This window comes from Penicillium psychrofluorescens, assembly GCF_964197705.1.
Source record: "Penicillium psychrofluorescens genome assembly, chromosome: 3".
Classification (NCBI taxonomy): Eukaryota; Fungi; Ascomycota; class Eurotiomycetes; order Eurotiales; family Aspergillaceae; genus Penicillium; species Penicillium psychrofluorescens.
In genome coordinates, this window is record NC_133441.1 from 3,252,926 (window position 1) to 3,270,758 (window position 17,833).

Sequence of the window (17,833 nt, forward strand, 5' to 3'; positions counted from 1 at the left end):
CTTTCACCCTCTCTCTTTTCTTTCTTTGTCTACACACTTTTTATCTCCTCTTACGACTGGCTCGGTCCGTTTGATTGACTCGGCCTGTTGATCTGCTCTGTCATCGCCACTGCTGTCGCTGAACCGCGCCGTGCTTTGATCTGGCGGAGAAGGCGTCGGGACAGCTTGCGCTGAAAACAGACCGTGCCCTTTTTCGCGACACACCCCCAACCGACACCTCTCTCACTTTTTTGTTTTTCAAAACAAGTTTCAAACAACATGTCCGCTTCTCCCGAGCCCGAGGCCGGGTCCCCAGTCGCAACCTCCGGTGCAGACGTGAGCGAGAAGGCCACGACCCCGATCACCGGCGACGCCGACGAGGAAGGCCGCGAGAAATCTGCCGAACCTGATGCGGGTGAAGAGAACGAAGACGCTGGCGGAGCCGACCTGTCAGACGATGACTCCATCCTGTCCGAGGTTGACGAGGCGCAGTTCGAGGACTTCGATCTGGAAAATGTCGAAGTCGAAGACCGTCCACAACTGGCGATTGATGAGGAGAATTTGAAGCTTATTGGTCGTCACAAGCGCAAGCGCACCGATGATGGAGATGCCCGCGAGCGCCGCAAGAAAGAGGGTCGTCGGGAGAAGAAGGGCCGCCGGCTGCGCGATCAGGAGGAGGAAGGCGGGGAGGGCTCGTCTGCTCGTCGTCGGGAGCGCAAGAAGAGGGCTGAGTCGCCGCAGACGGATGAGGAAACTTTGGATCCTGAGACTCGTATGTTTCTGCCCGGAGAGAGAGGTGTAATCTGCTTTAACTAATCATGATCAACAGGTCGTCGTCGGGCCCTCGATCGTGCTATGGATGAGGCACTGAAGAAGCCTACAAAGAGACGGTTTCGCAAGCAGGATGGCATTGTATGTGACCGTCTTTGTTTCTCACACTCCCGTACTTACGATGGCTACAGGACCTGGAAGCGATGGCAGATACCGAAATTGAAGACATGCGCAAGCGCATGACCTACGCTGCTCAGATGGATGCAGTCAACCGCCAAGAGGGCAAGCCCGCCATGCACAAGCTGAAGTTGCTGCCAGAGGTGATCATGCTCCTCAACCGCAACCAGTACATCAACAGCTTGGTCGATCCCGAGATCAATCTGCTGGAGGCCGTTCGGTTCTTCCTGGAGCCCCTGGACGACGGGTCGATGCCGGCCTACAACATCCAGCGTGACTTGATGCTTGCCCTGACCAAACTTCCTATCAACAAAGATGCTCTGATTGCCAGTGGCATCGGCAAGGTGATTGTCTTCTACACCAAGAGCAAGCGCACCGAGCGCCGCATCAAGGATATGGCCGAGAAGCTGCTGGCCGAGTGGACACGCCCGATTCTCCAGCGCAGCGACGATTATTCCAAGCGGGTGTACCAGCAGGCCGATTTCGACCCCACGTATGTGTTTTCTTTTCTTCTTCTCCAGATCACGAGCTGACAGGTTTCTAGAAAACTCACCAAGCGCACCACCACCCCCGCCGAAGTCGTTGCTGCCGAGGCCCGCGCCCGCGAGATGCTGCCTCCTCGCCTGGCCAACCGTGCCCGTGTCGATCGTACTCAGGTCAGCTACACCGTGGTCCCACGCCAGACGGGCGTGCAGGAGAGCCGGTTCGCACGGCCTCTCGGTGCCAGCGGCGAGGACCGATTCCGCAAGATGCAGGCCCGCCAGAATGCGGCGCAGAGAGCGTCTCGCCGCTAGGCTTTCACTCACAACCATATCCTTATCATTTTGTCTGTAATTACTTTTTTTCTTCTTATGGTTGGGCTGTCCGGCTCACATCGGGGAGGTGTCATTGGCGTTTTCGGGATTTGCCTAGGGATTCAAACCAACTCGTTATCAGGGGCGTGTCAGAGTGAACAAATAGCATACAATTTACATTTGCAGTCAAGATGTAGAAAACCCTTGGCGATCAAGTGACTGCGAACAAGGGTCCAAGATGCCGAGACCGAGTAGCCGCCGAGCTTAGTCCGGCTGATCCCGCATCGTCACGTCATGTTTTTCTCAGTCTTAAATCATCGTTCTTCCCGGTCTTTTTTTCCCACCTTCACAACTCACAGCACGCAGCACGCAACACGCAACAGACAACACAACATTTTCCACCATGAAACTCCTTACCAAGGAAGAAGAGAATGCTCACTACCGGTACGATTGACCCCCGTTCCGCCCACCTCTCCGCTCTATGCAATACACAGCTAACCCAAAGCTCTCGCCAACAGCTCCGTCGTCAAAGGCGGCTTGATCGGTAGTGTCCTCGGTCTAACCGGCGGCGCAGCAGGCGTACTCCTCGCCGCACGTCGCTACCATACAATCCGCAACCTGACACTGCCAATGAAGGCGTTTTTGGTTACATCATCGGCCACCTTCGTCGGCATCGTGGCAGCGGACCATGCCTCACGCGACTTCGAACTCCAGCAGAACCAGGAACGCCTATGGTACGAGAACCGCGAGGAGCGGCTCCGCGAAGAGGAAGTGCGCGGCCTCAGCTTCGTAGACCGCGCCACGGCCTTTGCCCGCCGCGAGAAGTATAAGATCATTGGCGCTACGTGGCTGGCCTCTATGGTGGGCTCGTTTGCGCTCGTCGGCCGCAACCCCTACCTTTCCGGACAGCAGAAGCTTGTCCAGGCCCGTGTGTACGCCCAGGGTCTGACCCTCGCCGTGCTCTGTGCCTCGGCCGCGTTTGAGATCTCGGATCAGCGCCGTGGGAAGGGGATTCTCGATGCTGCGAAGAAGGGGAAGGGGGAGATGGCTAAGAAGGAGGCTATTGAGATGCAGCCCTCACACTCGGGAAGCTCGCCGTCCGAGGGTGACCTGTGGAAGGATATGGTTGCTGCTGAGGAGCAGCGTCTGAAGAAAAACCACCAGTCGCTCTATGAAAAGCAACATGAAGAGGAGACCCCCGAGTCCCACGAGAAGAAGCATCCTACTGGCCCGACATCTGAGGACGCCAAGAGCAAGGGCCACCTGCCGCTAGAGGGCGATCTGAAGAACCAGAAGGTTCAGGCTGAGCGCGAATCGAAGAAGAAGGATGCTTGATTCAGTACTTCTTATATCGTACGCTTCACCCCGTTCTTCTCCACCATTACGTCCTTGTCTATACCCGGTCGACCCATGCGACCCATGCACAAATTGGAACCATGGCTGAAAAGCACAACCATCTCGGATGCCTCGCCCTCTCGTTTTCTCTCTTTCCGGCGTCAGGGCTCATATCTCTTTGCATGTCTCTCCCTCGGCGTTTTATTTCCCTCTGACCTGAAGAAATTGGTCCTATATGTGTATGATAGATACTCTGCCAGGTGCTGGTGATTTCACTCTCTTCCTTTAATAAAAGACCCAAATAGGTCTGTAGCCTCAATTAGTTAGTAACATCCAGCCTCATTCACGCATTTCTCTACCTCTCGGAATGTCATTGGACAATCAGGATGAAGAATTACATGACTCGCCCTGATGTCTAGTATCTTCGTTCTAAGCGGAAATTTCTTCCTTATTCGATTGAAAAGCAGGATGACATGGATATTGTACAGAAGGAGCAGATTAGCTTCGTTCAAATGGGGCTTGATTTCATGTAGAGGAACAATGGACTAGAGGGGCATCTCATGGCAATAAATACAAGGACCCTCAAGGGTCCTATTGGGGAACAAGTAGAAACAAGAAGTAGAGGACCGGCCTGCTTAGAACGTATCATCTTCCAGACGATCCATGCGACGAATGAGACTCGGGCTGTGGTCGTCATCGCCCACTTCATCGGTCAAGTCGTCGGCGCCCGCAGTGGCCAGGAGGTCGGTGACTATGCGCTTGGAGGCTTCCTGGGCTGTGACGGTAGAACAAAGTCAGCATTGATAACTAGAAGAAAAGCCGAGCAGATAGGCTTACCGGGTGTCTTCATCAACCGACTCTGAGGAACATGGAACTGCATTGTCTTGGGGGGACTGGGCCCGAGATCGTCGTCGTCGAAATCATCATCATCGCTGTCCCACAGGGCTTGCTTGCCGGCGGACTTCTTCGCGGGAGTCAAGACGCTCATGCCTGGTCGAGGAGTGGCCCGAGGACGATTACTGCTAGTCCGCCGCTTACGCGCGGTGCCGGGCGTGGCACCCTTGAGAGGAGAAGAAAATATGTCGGAGTGCAGCTGCGGTGCCTCGGGCTCTGGGCTGGAAAGGGGAGAATCATCAAAAGTATAGCGAGATTTCTCAGTCGGCTTGGGCGTGACGGTGAACTTGGCGCGAGCGCTGGCACTCCCAGCGCCGGGGTTGCGGTATCCTTTACCAAGAGGTGTGGCTTGCACTCGATAAGTCCGGTCGAGCATCTGGTGCAGAACGGGATCTGTGGGCTTTTGGTACCGGGCATTCTGTGACCCAGGTGGGTTTTTTGCTGACGAGGCGGGTGGAAGGAACGGGGAGGACATTGGAGTTGCAGACGAGACGCCATGCGGAAAGAAAGTCTGTTTGCCCGGCGTGGACGGCAGCTCTGATGAGTCCTCCATGTCGAATGGTGCCTTGTTCTCGTTGACCTGTTTCTTCAGGTCTTCGTATGAGGAATACTCGATGGACGTGGATGTGATGTCGTCGTCGCCAGCCGTCTGGCCTTGTCCCGGAGCGCGCGGTGTACTGTGGGAGGAGATGTTGAGCGAGCTAAGGTCAATCTCATCTCCTTCGTGGTGAGCATCCTTCCGATGCGAAGCAGGCGTTTCGTAGGACTGGTCGGCTTCGTCAACGCCAGTGCTCTGAGTCATGTCGGCGGACAGTTCCTCTTCTGTCGCCGTGGGCTCCTGAACGGTATCGTCATCATTGGGCCGTTCTTCATATCCAGATAGGGACACGTTCGCGCTTGCTTCGAAAAATTGCTTCCAGAACTGTATGCGAAGTTAACGCCGATCTATGTTAACGGATTCGGAGCTCAGGTTCACCTTGGCACCCTCCCAGACATCTTGGGAATGCTCCGTATATTGCTCCACCAGGGGCAAAATACTCGTCGTCACGATGCGATGGGCCTGGCTGAAATTGTGGTCGATCTCTACGCGTCCAACCGAGGATTAGCTGTCCGTACAAGTAGTTGTTTGTTTGTTCCAGGGACCTTACCCTGCAGTGTTAGAGTGATGGACTGTTCCAGCTTCTCCAGCTCCTCCGTTAGAGACAGAGGCCGCTGGGGCTGAGTCTGCTGGCGAGACATGGTGCTATGGCGTGTGGAAGCAATTTCAACAACAGATCAGGTACGCGGGGAGGAAAACGGACCAAGGCGGTGAGCGACGGGGATCAGTGGGGGGATTTGTCAGGCTAGGCATCATCGACCTAACAAGCTCCGGAGATGAACGAGGTGGTTGAGCTTCAACTCTGAAAAGGTGTTCAGCATGCCTGCTCCGATTGCCAAAGGTTGGTTCGCCGTCCACTTGCTTTTTCTCCCTCTCCCAACCCCAGGAGACTGAATCCACCCCAACCGGGCAGTGGGTATACCCGCTCTTATCAGCGGGGCAAAGTCAAGAAGCATCTGTTGACCATAATCCAGGTATTATTGTCACGGTCTCTGTTCTGGTTGCTGCAGGAATAGCTGTCTACGAGTCCCCGCAGTTTCAACAATGGGTGATTAATTCTCGTCGCAAGATCGCCTTGGCCTTACATCATCTCGGTGATGAGATCCAACCGCCCGAGTCGGCATCTCCGTTCCGGGAGGATATCTCCATGACCGAGGAGACTGGCGAGGCTGCGGAAGAAAGGAGAAGGATCGCACGAGCAGATATCATGCACAGAGGAACCCTTCTGGAGGCACGAAGGAGAGCGAGAGACTCGCAGCACCCGCTCGAGAGTTTTGATACTCTCGTAGACGAGGATGGCAAGCTGGTGCTGGATGGTGCCAGCGACTCCGGCACAGACCATGCTGCCAACTCCACAGCCGTAGAGCTGGGCGCTCAACAGCCTCTCTGGCGGGGGGGCAAGCATAATGAAGCCCCTGAGAATCTCCCGGATCGGGATCGCTTGCAGGTCGAGATTCCTGGCGACACTGCATCGAATCACCCTTCAGAATCGCTGCTGCAGTACACACCCACCTCTGAAACTTTGGGAGAAAGCACACCGTTTGGTTCCTTCTCCAACTCTCCTATGAGACCACAATCTCCCGGGTCCGCCTCGGCATCCAGTCACACAGAAGATCATTTCTATGCTCATCCGGATTCGGTAGCAAACCCAGCTCACCAACATGGTCTGCTCCTCGCAGATCTAGATGGACTGGGCCACGAGCCCTCCCAGCTTCAACATGATGTTTCGGCCGCTCCGTCCACAGCGGGAAGCTTCAGCCATGTGGGAAATCTCACGGACAGATCATCTGAAGGTACGTTGAGCGACCTTGGTGATCAATCAGTTGGCGAGGCGGCCACACCGGCCAGCTGGTCTGAGGTGGGGAGCGTAATCAGCAATGACGATGCTGGACATCACCAATTGCTGTGATTTCTGATGGGTTCAAATACGATCGCTGGGTGGACTAAATGACTTTTACGGCGTATGAGGTTTACGAACACGGAATAGGGCTTGCTATGGATCGGCTTAGGGAGTTTGAGTTTGGAATTGTGTTGAAGAGAGAGATACATGAATATTATTCTCAGCACTCTCAACTCCTTTGATGCTAAAGAAATGTCTTCACGGAGCGACATAATCAACTAATCCCTCATACAGCTCCTAGATGCTTCTTGCGTGCTTCGCAGGCCGCCCTGTCCCGCAGGACTACTGCAGACTTTCAGAACAAGATTTCTCTCGCCTGACAAGCCGTGTCAACTACCATGAAACGGCAGTAGGGGTCACGTAAGTTCCATTGGCACTGGTTCCCTCGCACTGCGTGGGCACGGTGTTGGCACCAGACTCTCCCCAGGTACCAGGCATTGTTCCATTCCGACGGGCGACGGCGGTCATGAACGCCGCATAAGACCAGGTAAGATCGCTTGCAGACAAGGGAGTGCCATCATCCCGGCTGAATTGCTCTGACATGGATCCATTGCTTGGCGTGTATTGTTCGACTATCGACATAAACCCATCTGCGTAGGTCTTGACTGCGCCCGTGAGGGATGAGTAGGTTGCCGAGGAGCTAGAGTAGTTCCCAGCTGCGGCGGAGGAGACGAGACTCTGGAAGAAGGGAAGGCTGATCTGGGTGACAGACAAGGAGCCTTGTTTATTCCACTGGTAGAGTGCATCATAGAGCAGTTCTGCGGCTGCCATAGTGTTCAGATACCTGATAGGTCAAGTAGTCAGCGGATTTGGAAGGATATAGTCAATGGAGTGAAAGGACTTGACAACATACCATGGGTTTCCACCCATATAGCTATCCTCGGGATAACGCCCAACAGCGACAGCCTCGCTAGCTTCCTTGCCACTATTGATAGTGTAGATTGAACGGAAAGAGTCAACCACGAGCTTGTGATTGGAGAGCGCACGAGAAGAGCATGGCTGGAACGTCGTATCGTCACACTGGGCATTGGGATCGAAGGTATGAATCGAGCCAAGCAGTGAATTGGCATCCAAGCCCGAGCGGCCATCGTTGGCTAGGTTGGAAATAACAGACGAGCCGTTCCAGAAGTCTTGGAGAAAGCACAAGACTTGAGGAGCTTGTGAATCGCAGCCAGTGCAAGACTCCCCGAGAGATTGAGCGAAAGTGCTCCCTGAGACCAAGGAACGATGCTGCACGGCGATAGTAAAGAAGGAAGAGCCCTGGATCTCCTCCCATAGATCATAGCCAGTCTGATTCCAATACTGAGCCACGTAGTTCAAGTCATTCTCCACAATAGGCCAGATATTGGTTTTGGCAAGAGACGTTTGGCCATTGTTGATCAGATACGTGCCGTACGCCATGAGGGCAGATGCCCGCAGAGCCGGTCCATCGCGCTGGGGACGTCCCCAGGCTCCGGTAAAGGCTGTCATATCGGTATTGAATTTAGGCTCTCCCAGTCCTGCGCCATTAGACAGGTCTCCAGACGGGTTGGACACACTCTGCAGCGTGGCTTGAGCAGTGATGTACTGATGGATAGTTGTCTCCAGGGAAGTGTCTCCCGCAAGAAACTGCTCAATCAGCATGCTCAATGTCATCGCCGAGTCACGGGTCCAAGTGTAGAAGTCTAAATACCGTTAGAACTGTGTCCAAGTTTGTGTGTCTAATGATAGGACTTACAATCTGGGTTTGATTTGGATGGCGATGCCACCACGATACCAGAGGATGCTCCTTGAGCCCCACTCCCATCAGGACCAATGTTATCGAGCGCGCCTTGAAGGGCAACGGACGACTCGGACTGGAGAAAGCTATCAAGGCCAGTCGCGCGTCGAGAATGGGGAACGGCAGAGGACACCGCTGGTAGCAGCAGTGTCACGGTTGCAAGATCAAGCCAGAACATGATGAATTGATGATGGGTAGAATATTCAAATTTGCTTGATTGCCTTGTCTTGGTCTTGGATTTTATCTAGAGGTCTTTCTTCACTATTTATATTTTGTCCACGCCATAGTTATTCTGTAACTCTGAACGGCGTCACACATCCTTCCGGTGTGGTTGTCCTCGAATCAAGAGACGATCTCCAGGGATCGGGATGATCAGTCGGAAATTAAGTTACAGACCAAAAAGGCTTCTAGAAGCAACACGCTTAAGCCTTCGGTTAGGGCGCGATGGTTACCTGCTGGTTTTTAACCGAGTGGATCGACAGTATTCTACGTACACAGTATATGCACGTTTGGGATTAACATTCAGGGTCTCGACGGAGGAAAGGCCAAGTCCGACAAATGGCCGTGAATGTTTTGCAGATCATAGGGCTATTTTGTTATTTACGATTCTCTTTGAGACGTTCCAGAAATCTACATCCAAAAATGCCTCATTAGGGTTCTCTCCGATCCTGGTCCCTTGCTAATGCACGATTTCCTCTAGCGAGTAATATGGAGAGGAGAGATCTCGTACATGCAGGACTCGGTGCTTGGCCTATTGATTGGTCTAGGAGTTTTCTGTTAAATCTAAAACACTGCAGATCACCTCGGCCTGCTAATCGAAGGCCACGTGAAGAAAGACTATAGAATTATTCTCCAATTGTTCTTTTCGTTCGCGTTCGTTAATTATGTTATAGACAGAAAGGTTACATTTGGTTTTCCCGGTGACTTTTCCCGGTAAACATCCGCTGCAAAGCATTCCCGCACCCTGTTCTGGTGTGCTCCGGAGGTGGGACTTGTTCCCTTCATGTTTTTCATGTTTTTTCCCTGAGCTGCCCATCATGTGTCCATAAAAGTTGGTGCCCATTGCCTCACGCTTGCATGATTTCAATACTTCATGCTCATCTGAACTTGAAATCACTGGACAATTTTAACACCGTGATGGAACTCAATTTCTTGGATTTCCCGCTAAATGTCTTCATCGCCCGATCCTCTATGCCGGCAGTGACGCCATTGCTTTGAGAGGTTGATCCAATCACGACAGGTGATAAGCAGATCATGACATGATGGCATAGCACAGAGTGCATTGACCACCCAAAGTATAGGACGAAATTATGCGCCAATATGGGATCTATTCGGTCAAGGTTAGCATCAATAATGCACTAGAAGGAGGTTGGTGTTTCTCACGCCAATCATCGATATCCTTGGTCTTCGTGCGTTGGATCGGCCTGCAAAAGGCTACCTGGCCCATGAGCTGATGGTGTGTTGCAGTGTTTAGTCTTCAATTTTTTTTTCACCCTCCAAAACGTCTCTATGCTGACAGATGACGAGATAATGGTATCTGGCAGTGCTTAGGGGACGACGGGTAGTCTGGGCTACCATTGGACACGTCGAGGAAGGCGTGATAATTTTGCCGGTTATGAGCTTTCGTCTCATGGATTTCCGGTTCGCGTGGCCAGTAACGATGTGACTGCACCAAAAAGACAAGACGGCTAAGAACACCGAATTCCAGCTTTAGTTTGATGCTGTAGACTGCCGATTTGAGGGTAGTCTGGATCACAAAGTAGTTCAGGTATTCAAACGTCAACAAGATAACGTCCATAATGATGATCAAGGCATTGATAGCCAGAAGCTGGTACATAATCTTGCGGTTCTGGTTGTGGCCGTTAAGGCTCGGGGGCGACATGCGAAGAATTTTGACGGTCTTGGAGATATATAAACCAGAGATAATAAATTCTTGGAGACAGAACCCGGTGAGTTCGATACGCTCCATTATCGTGTAGCCATGAACCCAGACGGGGGTCTGGACGAAATTGGAGCCGTAGGTGAGGACGGTGGTTGGAACATGCAAAATGATGGCGTTGATGATGATCATTGTCAGGACACGATGACTGACCTTCATATCCTGCACGACAATGTTGAGGCGTGAAAAGAGGACCAGAGCCTGTCCGGTGACCATGAAATACCATCCGATAGTCGACAATGTGATGGAGAACCAAAGCGGACCGACATCGTAGTACTTCAGAATGAAACTCAAAGACTGCGGGATGACCCCTAACGACACGGCGAGCAGCAAACTCCAGAAGTATAGGCCACGGTAACGGCGGAAAGAGGCGAATATGAGCACCAAGAGTTCTAAGGAATTATAGAGAGCGATCCCCAGAAACACCGTGAAGGTGGCCTTGATAGTGAAGTCATTTCCCGAGTATTCGCCGATAATTCCGTTCACAGACACGTTAGACATTGTCAGCGCGATGGGTGGAGTCTGAAAAGGCGAGCGCGAAATTCGGAAGGCACTCCTTAAGAATGAATAGGCGCTGAATCACTGGTCAACAACGGCGACTAACGAAGTCAGGGCCTGAAATGACCTCCACTCGCAGTGAAGGTGAGCGACAGTCAACTGATGAGCTTCGCGAATGCCGAGACTACCGGTACATTATTATAATAGTAACGGACAGGTGGAACCGCGGGGACGTTCATGTTGGATTCTGGGGACAGAGCGTGAGATGGTACGCCACCCACTGGACAAATACGAAGCTGGCAACGCCGTGATGTCCTTGCCTGATCAAGCATGAGTCGAAACTAAGCGACAAGTGACCGTGCTTTTTATTGGAGAGAAAGTTAGCGGAGAGAACCTTGACACCACGCTAACTGTGGTGATTAAGCGCCACCCAAATGTAAATGCTACGTTTCCTACCGGATAGGTCGGTTAAATGGCAGTCACGCACATGCGTGGAACACATGTCTCATAGAATTACTTGGATCAAAAGAACTAGAACCCCAGCCACCAGAAACCAGATTATAGTGAACCATCTGTGAGTGGAGTAGTTAACGAGTTTGATTAATGAGAAAAAATTGAGTGTCACGACCGGGAAATGGGAGAGATGGGCTACCCTTCCCATGCAGGGGCTTCGACACATTCATAAGCACTAGGGTTACGGTTTCTCCCCGCATCGGTCCAACCCAATGACCGCCTTTCAATCCCAAGCGGGGTTCGGCTCACCGGTACCAAATCAAACCAAGCTGCTTCAACTGTCGGCCTTTCTGTCTCCATTGGGACCGTCGCTCCGCCCTTGGCAAAAGTGTGACGGGGTTGACTCTTCCGCTAAGGCCCTTATGAGGGCTCGGATATTCATCGGGTGGCCGGTCGACCAAACAGTCAAAGTCGCCGAGAACGTTTTCGTTGCATGTCAACCTCCCTACGACGCTAGTGGACTCTGGACCCCGGGCCGATGTAGCATCGTGGATCCATCCCCGCGCTCTCACCCCGCGAAAATCATCTAGCCCTAGAGGCGTTTTCTCCATATTTCTATGATCGCCCGCACATACATCCCAAAATCGCTACGTACAGGATCCCTCTTTCCAGGATCGCTAACACTACAGGTAACCGTGGCTTCACAAACTATCTGGAATGGCCAAGAATAAGTGATTTCCATCTCCTCTCCAACTATTCACAAACTCGATCACCCGTAACTCTCGGATCAGCCTTGACCATCAAAAGGAAATCCAATATATTAAATAGTTTATTTATTTATACATTAAATAATATAATTAAGTGTTATACAATATTATTATATAATTTTTAATATAAAAGTATAAATTTATAATTAAATTATTTAAGTTGTGTGTATTAAGGTCAAGATCCAAGTGAGAATGCTGACATGAGTAACGAAAAAGGCTTTGCAGAAATCATGAAGGGTTCGACTGTTCGTCGATTAAAGAGGTACGTGAGCTGGGTTTAATACGCCGTGAGACAGACCCATTCTGTATATTTTCTGAACATTATCAACATCAAGCTGACGTGTTCACCGAGTACAAATTCTTGGTTACTTACAACATGAGAAAATGTATTTATAGTTGCTGCAATCCTCTGCAAATTTCCGAGCACGTTTCAACATACTCTACGCTGCAATCCTCTGCAGATTTCCTAGCACGTTTCAACATACTCTATCCCAGACGGACGATCCTGCAGATCGGGGTTTTAGATGCAGGTTTTCATCATTCTTACTAAAGGTCGTGCAAATCTCTGTCGCCCCCATCTGGGCTCTGGATGATCACACCACAAACGGGATTGCCCATGTAATTGGCAAGGCATAAACGAGTTTTAGATCTGCAATGAAGATCGCCTTATCTCTCCTTGCAATTTTCCGCCCCTGGTTTCAACAACAAGCTTACTATACAGCTGATTGGACACAGCGGAACATTGATCGCCAGTTCGCCGGGCGACACCTAGACAGCTCTGGATGTTCACTGAGCTGTTGCTTGATTGGTTCCCAGGTCCGTAGTTAGCACATGTGATAATTCGGATGACGTTCACAACGGTCTCTGTTCCTGGATATAATATTGGCCCCCGCCTTCCCTCTTTATCATAGAATACATGCGATAGAAAAGACAACAAGATGGTTGGTTTGAGTTTTACAATTCTCATAGGCTTGGTTGGCTCAGCCATCGCCGCGAAATCTGCGCAATGGCGCCCTCAGTCCATTTATTTCTTGCTCACGGATCGATTCGCGAGAACCGACAACTCCACTACTGCCAGTTGTGATGTCAGCGTTGGAGTACGTTCTCTCGATCGCAAGAGGCCCTCAGCAAGACATGCAGCTGACCTTGCTCTAGGAATATTGTGGAGGTTCCTGGCAGGGTATTATCAACCAGGTAAGCTCAGAGCTCCAGCTTCATCTTGACATTCAAAATTAAAGGCCATAATAGCTGGATTATATTCAAGGAATGGGGTTTACTGCAATTTGGATCACTCCTGTTACCTACCAGCTGCAAGGGAACACGGGTGATGGGACGGCATACCACGGCTACTGGCAACAGGATGCGTAAGTGAACGAAAACAACGTCCACCGATCAAATGTCGTTATTGACCGCGTAATAGTTACGCTCTCAACTCTAACTACGGTTCGGCCGCTGATCTCAAATCCTTGGCTTCGGCACTGCACGACCGCGGCATGTATCTCATGGTCGACGTGGTGGCCAATCACATGGTGTGTCTTGCATAGAGCAACATTTACTAAAAGGACGGAAACTAACGGCTACTCGGGAAAACAGGGCTACAATGGTGCTGGAAACACAGTTGATTACAGCATCTTTAACCCATTTAACTCTCAGAGTTACTTCCATCCCTACTGTTTGATCAGTAACGACGACAACCAGACAAATGTGGACGACTGTTGGCTCGGAGACACAACGGTTTCGTTGCCCGATCTCAATACTAACTCGAAAGTTGTTCAAAAAATGTGGTATACTTGGGTTCATTCTCTAGTCTCTAACTATTCCAGTAGGTTCTTTCTTCTCCCCTTGTGCTAAATATAATCCTTGCTAAATACGGCTTCGCAGTTGATGGTCTCCGCGTCGATACTGTTGGGAATGTCCAAAAGGGCTTTTGGCCGGGCTACAACAAAGCTGCTGGAGTCTACTGCGTGGGTGAGGTATTCAACGGGGATGTGGATTTCACTTGTCCTTATCAGGACGTTATTGATGGCGTACTTGATTACCCTATGTGAGTTCGATTTCAGATTTATGTAATATAGAGAAACACTTCTCACTATTACAGGTACTTCCCCCTCCTCCGAGCCTTCGAATCTACTAGCGGAAGCATCAGCGACCTCTACGACATGATCAACTCGGTGAGAACGACATGCTCTGATTCGACATTGCTGGGAACATTCGTAGAAAATCACGACAATCCCCGCTTTGCCTCGTAAGTCTTCCCTCATATTATTCGACTCCTTGCTCCAAAATGTCATTTTCCATCTCACATCCTTTCGAATGCTAACCCACCCCAGTTACACAGAAGACATGTCTCTCGCCAAGAACGCGGCCACCTTCACAATAATGTCAGATGGTATCCCCATTGTTTATGCAGGCCAGGAACAACACTACAACGGAGGCAATGACCCCTATAACCGGGAAGCCACCTGGCTGTCCGGCTACAATACAAGCAGCGTGCTCTACAAGCTTATCGCCCAGACAAATGCTATCCGCTCGCATGCCATCACCAAGGACTCCCGGTACATCACCTCCAAGAATTATCCAATCTATCAAGATGAGAACACCCTCGCCATGCACAAGGGAAGCAACAGCAGCCAGACAATTACAATCCTGTCCAATCTTGGCGAGAGTGGAAGCACGTATACGCTCTCGCTCGCTAAAACGGGCTTTACATCGGGCATGGCCCTGACAGAGATCTTTACTTGCGCAAAAATAACAGTCGATGCGAGCGGGAATGTGCCTGTTCCTATGGCTAGTGGAGAGCCGCGAATATTGTATCCAAGCTCAAAGCTTGCGAGTTCGGGCATTTGTTAGTCGATCAGTGGTTCTTGGAGTGCGCGTGATTGGAATATGCTATACTTGTGCTTTGTATTTGCTTTATTAGAAGCTTAAGAATTGCAGGGCGGTTCTGTGTTAGAAAGGTAGATCCTGAGATGCTAGGTGGCTTTTATTGAGAATTGAATCTAAATCTTTCAGGCAGAAGAAGAGGGGTTACTACCAGACACATTTTCGAGGATAAAGAATCTTTCCCAGAAGGGAAGACAAAAACAAAACCATGATGCCATCTATGGATATGCATTAAAACTGCACCACCACCAAATCCGTCTCCAGGCTCTCACCACCATCCTTGACCAAATGACCATTCACCAGCCGCCAGTGACCCGATCCCCAAAGGACCTGGGTGATTGCGCACGCGCTTTCGGGCAGCTCAACTGTGACAGACGATGACCAGGCCGAATACTGCAGCGACAAGATACTCACCAGCATCTTATCACCAACCCTCCAACCCGCAGCATCCATACTCGGACCACCCCTCACAGACAATGGCACGGTAGACGAACCGAGCATAAACCTCGCCACCTCGTTGCTAGCCACAACCCGGCTCAGCTGGCTGGTAGCCTTCGCAAGGGCGTCGCTGGTGGGGTAGTCCCACATGACGATGCCCTTGGCGTTGTGGTTGAGACTGAGCATTGTCATGGTGATCTCCTCGTCGGGCGTGGGATAGCGCGGCCAGTAAGACTCGTTGCCGAATGCCATAGGCACGCCCCAGAACGTCTTGGGATTCCGTCCCAGCCAGGTCTGATACTCTGCGAACCGGTCGAGGCGCACCGCAATGTCCTCAAACTCTCCCTTGCAGTCGTCGCAGCCACAATCTCCGTAGGTGGTGTTGCAGGGCGTGTCCCAGACGGTGGAATAGGTGGCATTGATGCCGATGGGGTAGACATCAGAGAGAATGATATCTGCGCCGGAGGAGTACTCTGCATAATGGAAATTGTAGCAGTTCAGGCACAGCGAGACAGGATGCCATGGATCCAGGGATTTGATCAGCTCGTATGTGGCCTTGGGCGCGTGGACCGGGTCGCTGTTCCCGTCGGGCTCGTCACCTGTGTACCACAGAAGCAGGCTCCTGTGCGTCTTGAGCATGTCGACCTGGTAGCGGACGGAGGTATGGTTTTTGTACGTCCATCGCATGTCGTACATCACCCACAGGCCGACCTCATCACACTTGTCGAGGAACTGGTCTAGCACGGTGAAGTTGAAGGCCTGGTTCGCCAGTCCGGCGTTGGGGACAATGTGGATGATGTTGTAACCATCGTCCTTGAACTTCTGGACATTGCTCAACGACTTCTCTAGCCATCCATCCCAGCTGACATAGAACGAGTAGGGCAGCAGCGGCGACCAGGTGGATGTGCTGCCAGCGGTCTGATTCTGCACCAGGAGTCCGCCATACAGACTGTCCAGCTTGGTGATACTCCCACCATCCGTGCGGCGAGGCAAATGGTACAGCTGCGTCTTAGCAGTGTACACCTTGCGACCATCGTGACGAGACGCCTTGACTGTCACGGAGTAGGGCTCAAAGCGAGCAGGAATGCCGCGCAAGGGGAAGTCCACCTCGGTCGAGGACGAATCGACCGCCACAGTATGTTTCAGATGCAATTGAGTCTCATCAATCGAGATTTCGACTTCTAGATCCTGAGAGCCTAGATCCCGAGAAACCTCCTCATCATCATCCCACTGCTCGCCGTGTAGATGCGAGATTTCTGCGTCGACAATGAAAGACCCAGCGCGGTCTCCGGAGGCATACAAGCTCATGCGCGGACGAACCTGTAGATCCAGAAGAGGGCGACTCGATAAAGCAGGGCGGTCCAGCCAGCCTCCGGGTGCGAAAGAGGCATTCCTGAGTTTGCGGAGTTAGTATTTCGTGTTTGTTTATCCCTGCCGAAGGATCAACAACGTACGTGGACTGATATGCCTTTCCACACCAGATCTCCACGCCGGGAGGGTTGTTGAAGGCCGTGGCTAGGCCAGCCCAAAACGCCGTTCTCAAGAACCAATGCATTGAGTCGGTGGAAGGACGGTCAATGGCTCTTTCGCGGGAAATGTGTTTTGTATATCGTCCGGCTAAAATACCACGCACCCCTCTCGGCCCGCCCCCCTCTCTCCCCTGAATGTCACCTTGACATTCGGTCCACTACGTAGCCTTCTTATCTAACAATGCTAGCACGGTCTCGGTATAGTCGGTCCGGTCAATATTCTGATCCGAGATCTAGTTTAGGGTTGGCGAGATAAGCATATCTCATATTGCCGAGGCGTCATCCATGGATCGGGCATTTACATAAAAAAGAGAATGAGAGAAACAAGAGGAACAAGACTGCATTATACTGATATCATTCTTCACGTGATTCGCCAGTGATTATTCCATACTCTATAGACAGCCATGCTCGATCTGGTATTTGCGTGGGGGTGTGAGAGAAAGCCCTCGGGATAGGTGTGCCACGAGGCCAAATGTGGAAAGGGGGGACAGGATATGTACATTTCATGAGTGCATGCTCAGAGACAGTCACGAAAGGGGAAAAGGGAACGGGCAAGAACGCATCGATGCAGGATGCAAAGAACGGAGACAGAAAGGGAAATAAAAAAACACGCGTTGGTTGCCATCGTTCCTCTCGCCGCCCCAACCGGTGATCGTCTCCTAGTCGATGAGATCAAGCCGTATATTTGCGAAGTGTTGCGCGCATCGAACGTGGGTCAGAAGATGCGTTGAACTGTAAGTTCCTGACGGAATCTCCAGAGAAAATACCATCGGCAATGGCTGCGCGGCGAGGTCAACACAAAAGACCAACACAGCCGAGGATTGCCAGATAACTTTTCAATGACGCGCTCTCCTCCCAACATCTCGATAGGACACAAACACACGGCCAACCCCAACGACACACGTACACAGCACGCTAGATGAATGTGTCAACATCGATGCTGAAAAATGGCCACACCATCTTCCAAATAGAAAAAGCCGTCAGATCCGTTAAACGCCGACCAGAAAGCAAACCCCACGGCCGGCAGAAGATGCTGGCTCCAGCAGAAAACTCCCAAGGGCGAACCCAGGTGATGCTCACGGCTGAATTAAACAGACATGGGAAGCAGGAGAAAAAGAA

The 17,833-nt window shown here is 51.5% G+C and overlaps 8 protein-coding genes across 8 annotated transcripts; 4 read left to right on the forward strand and 4 right to left on the reverse strand.

The window, feature by feature from the left end:
• Positions 1-258: 258 nt before the first annotated feature.
• Positions 259-1,721, forward strand: PFLUO_LOCUS5341 (Transcription factor iws1; the record flags this gene model as incomplete). The annotated part of the gene is made up of 4 exons (XM_073782779.1): positions 259-751; positions 809-891; positions 942-1,420; positions 1,472-1,721. The coding sequence occupies 4 exons, from the start codon at positions 259-261 to the stop codon at positions 1,719-1,721; spliced, it is 1,305 nt and encodes a 434-aa protein (XP_073639399.1).
• A 403-nt stretch (positions 1,722-2,124) lies between these two features.
• PFLUO_LOCUS5342 (subunit RFC4) lies at positions 2,125-3,056 on the forward strand (the record flags this gene model as incomplete). Its single annotated transcript, XM_073782780.1, has 2 exons — positions 2,125-2,165; positions 2,240-3,056. 2 exons carry the CDS (start codon positions 2,125-2,127, stop codon positions 3,054-3,056), a joined length of 858 nt encoding a protein of 285 aa, XP_073639400.1.
• A 635-nt stretch (positions 3,057-3,691) lies between these two features.
• Positions 3,692-5,189, reverse strand: PFLUO_LOCUS5343 (DASH complex subunit ask1; the record flags this gene model as incomplete). The annotated part of the gene is made up of 4 exons (XM_073782781.1): positions 3,692-3,831; positions 3,894-4,872; positions 4,906-5,033; positions 5,099-5,189. The coding sequence occupies 4 exons, from the start codon at positions 5,187-5,189 to the stop codon at positions 3,692-3,694; spliced, it is 1,338 nt and encodes a 445-aa protein (XP_073639401.1).
• Positions 5,190-5,367: 178 nt separating this feature from the next.
• Positions 5,368-6,457, forward strand: PFLUO_LOCUS5344 (uncharacterized protein; the record flags this gene model as incomplete). The annotated part of the gene is made up of 2 exons (XM_073782782.1): positions 5,368-5,389; positions 5,523-6,457. The coding sequence occupies 2 exons, from the start codon at positions 5,368-5,370 to the stop codon at positions 6,455-6,457; spliced, it is 957 nt and encodes a 318-aa protein (XP_073639402.1).
• A 324-nt stretch (positions 6,458-6,781) lies between these two features.
• Positions 6,782-8,385, reverse strand: PFLUO_LOCUS5345 (uncharacterized protein; the record flags this gene model as incomplete). Its single annotated transcript, XM_073782783.1, has 3 exons — positions 6,782-7,232; positions 7,302-8,112; positions 8,166-8,385. 3 exons carry the CDS (start codon positions 8,383-8,385, stop codon positions 6,782-6,784), a joined length of 1,482 nt encoding a protein of 493 aa, XP_073639403.1.
• A 1,329-nt stretch (positions 8,386-9,714) lies between these two features.
• On the reverse strand, positions 9,715-10,647 carry PFLUO_LOCUS5346 (uncharacterized protein; the record flags this gene model as incomplete). Its single annotated transcript, XM_073782784.1, has 1 exon — positions 9,715-10,647. One exon carries the CDS (start codon positions 10,645-10,647, stop codon positions 9,715-9,717), a length of 933 nt encoding a protein of 310 aa, XP_073639404.1.
• A 2,483-nt stretch (positions 10,648-13,130) lies between these two features.
• PFLUO_LOCUS5347 (uncharacterized protein) lies at positions 13,131-14,714 on the forward strand (the record flags this gene model as incomplete). The annotated part of the gene is made up of 7 exons (XM_073782785.1): positions 13,131-13,228; positions 13,285-13,393; positions 13,458-13,578; positions 13,633-13,686; positions 13,746-13,908; positions 13,963-14,109; positions 14,195-14,714. The coding sequence occupies 7 exons, from the start codon at positions 13,131-13,133 to the stop codon at positions 14,712-14,714; spliced, it is 1,212 nt and encodes a 403-aa protein (XP_073639405.1).
• A 264-nt stretch (positions 14,715-14,978) lies between these two features.
• On the reverse strand, positions 14,979-16,493 carry PFLUO_LOCUS5348 (uncharacterized protein; the record flags this gene model as incomplete). The annotated part of the gene is made up of 1 exon (XM_073782786.1): positions 14,979-16,493. The coding sequence occupies one exon, from the start codon at positions 16,491-16,493 to the stop codon at positions 14,979-14,981; it is 1,515 nt and encodes a 504-aa protein (XP_073639406.1).
• Positions 16,494-17,833: the final 1,340 nt, after the last annotated feature.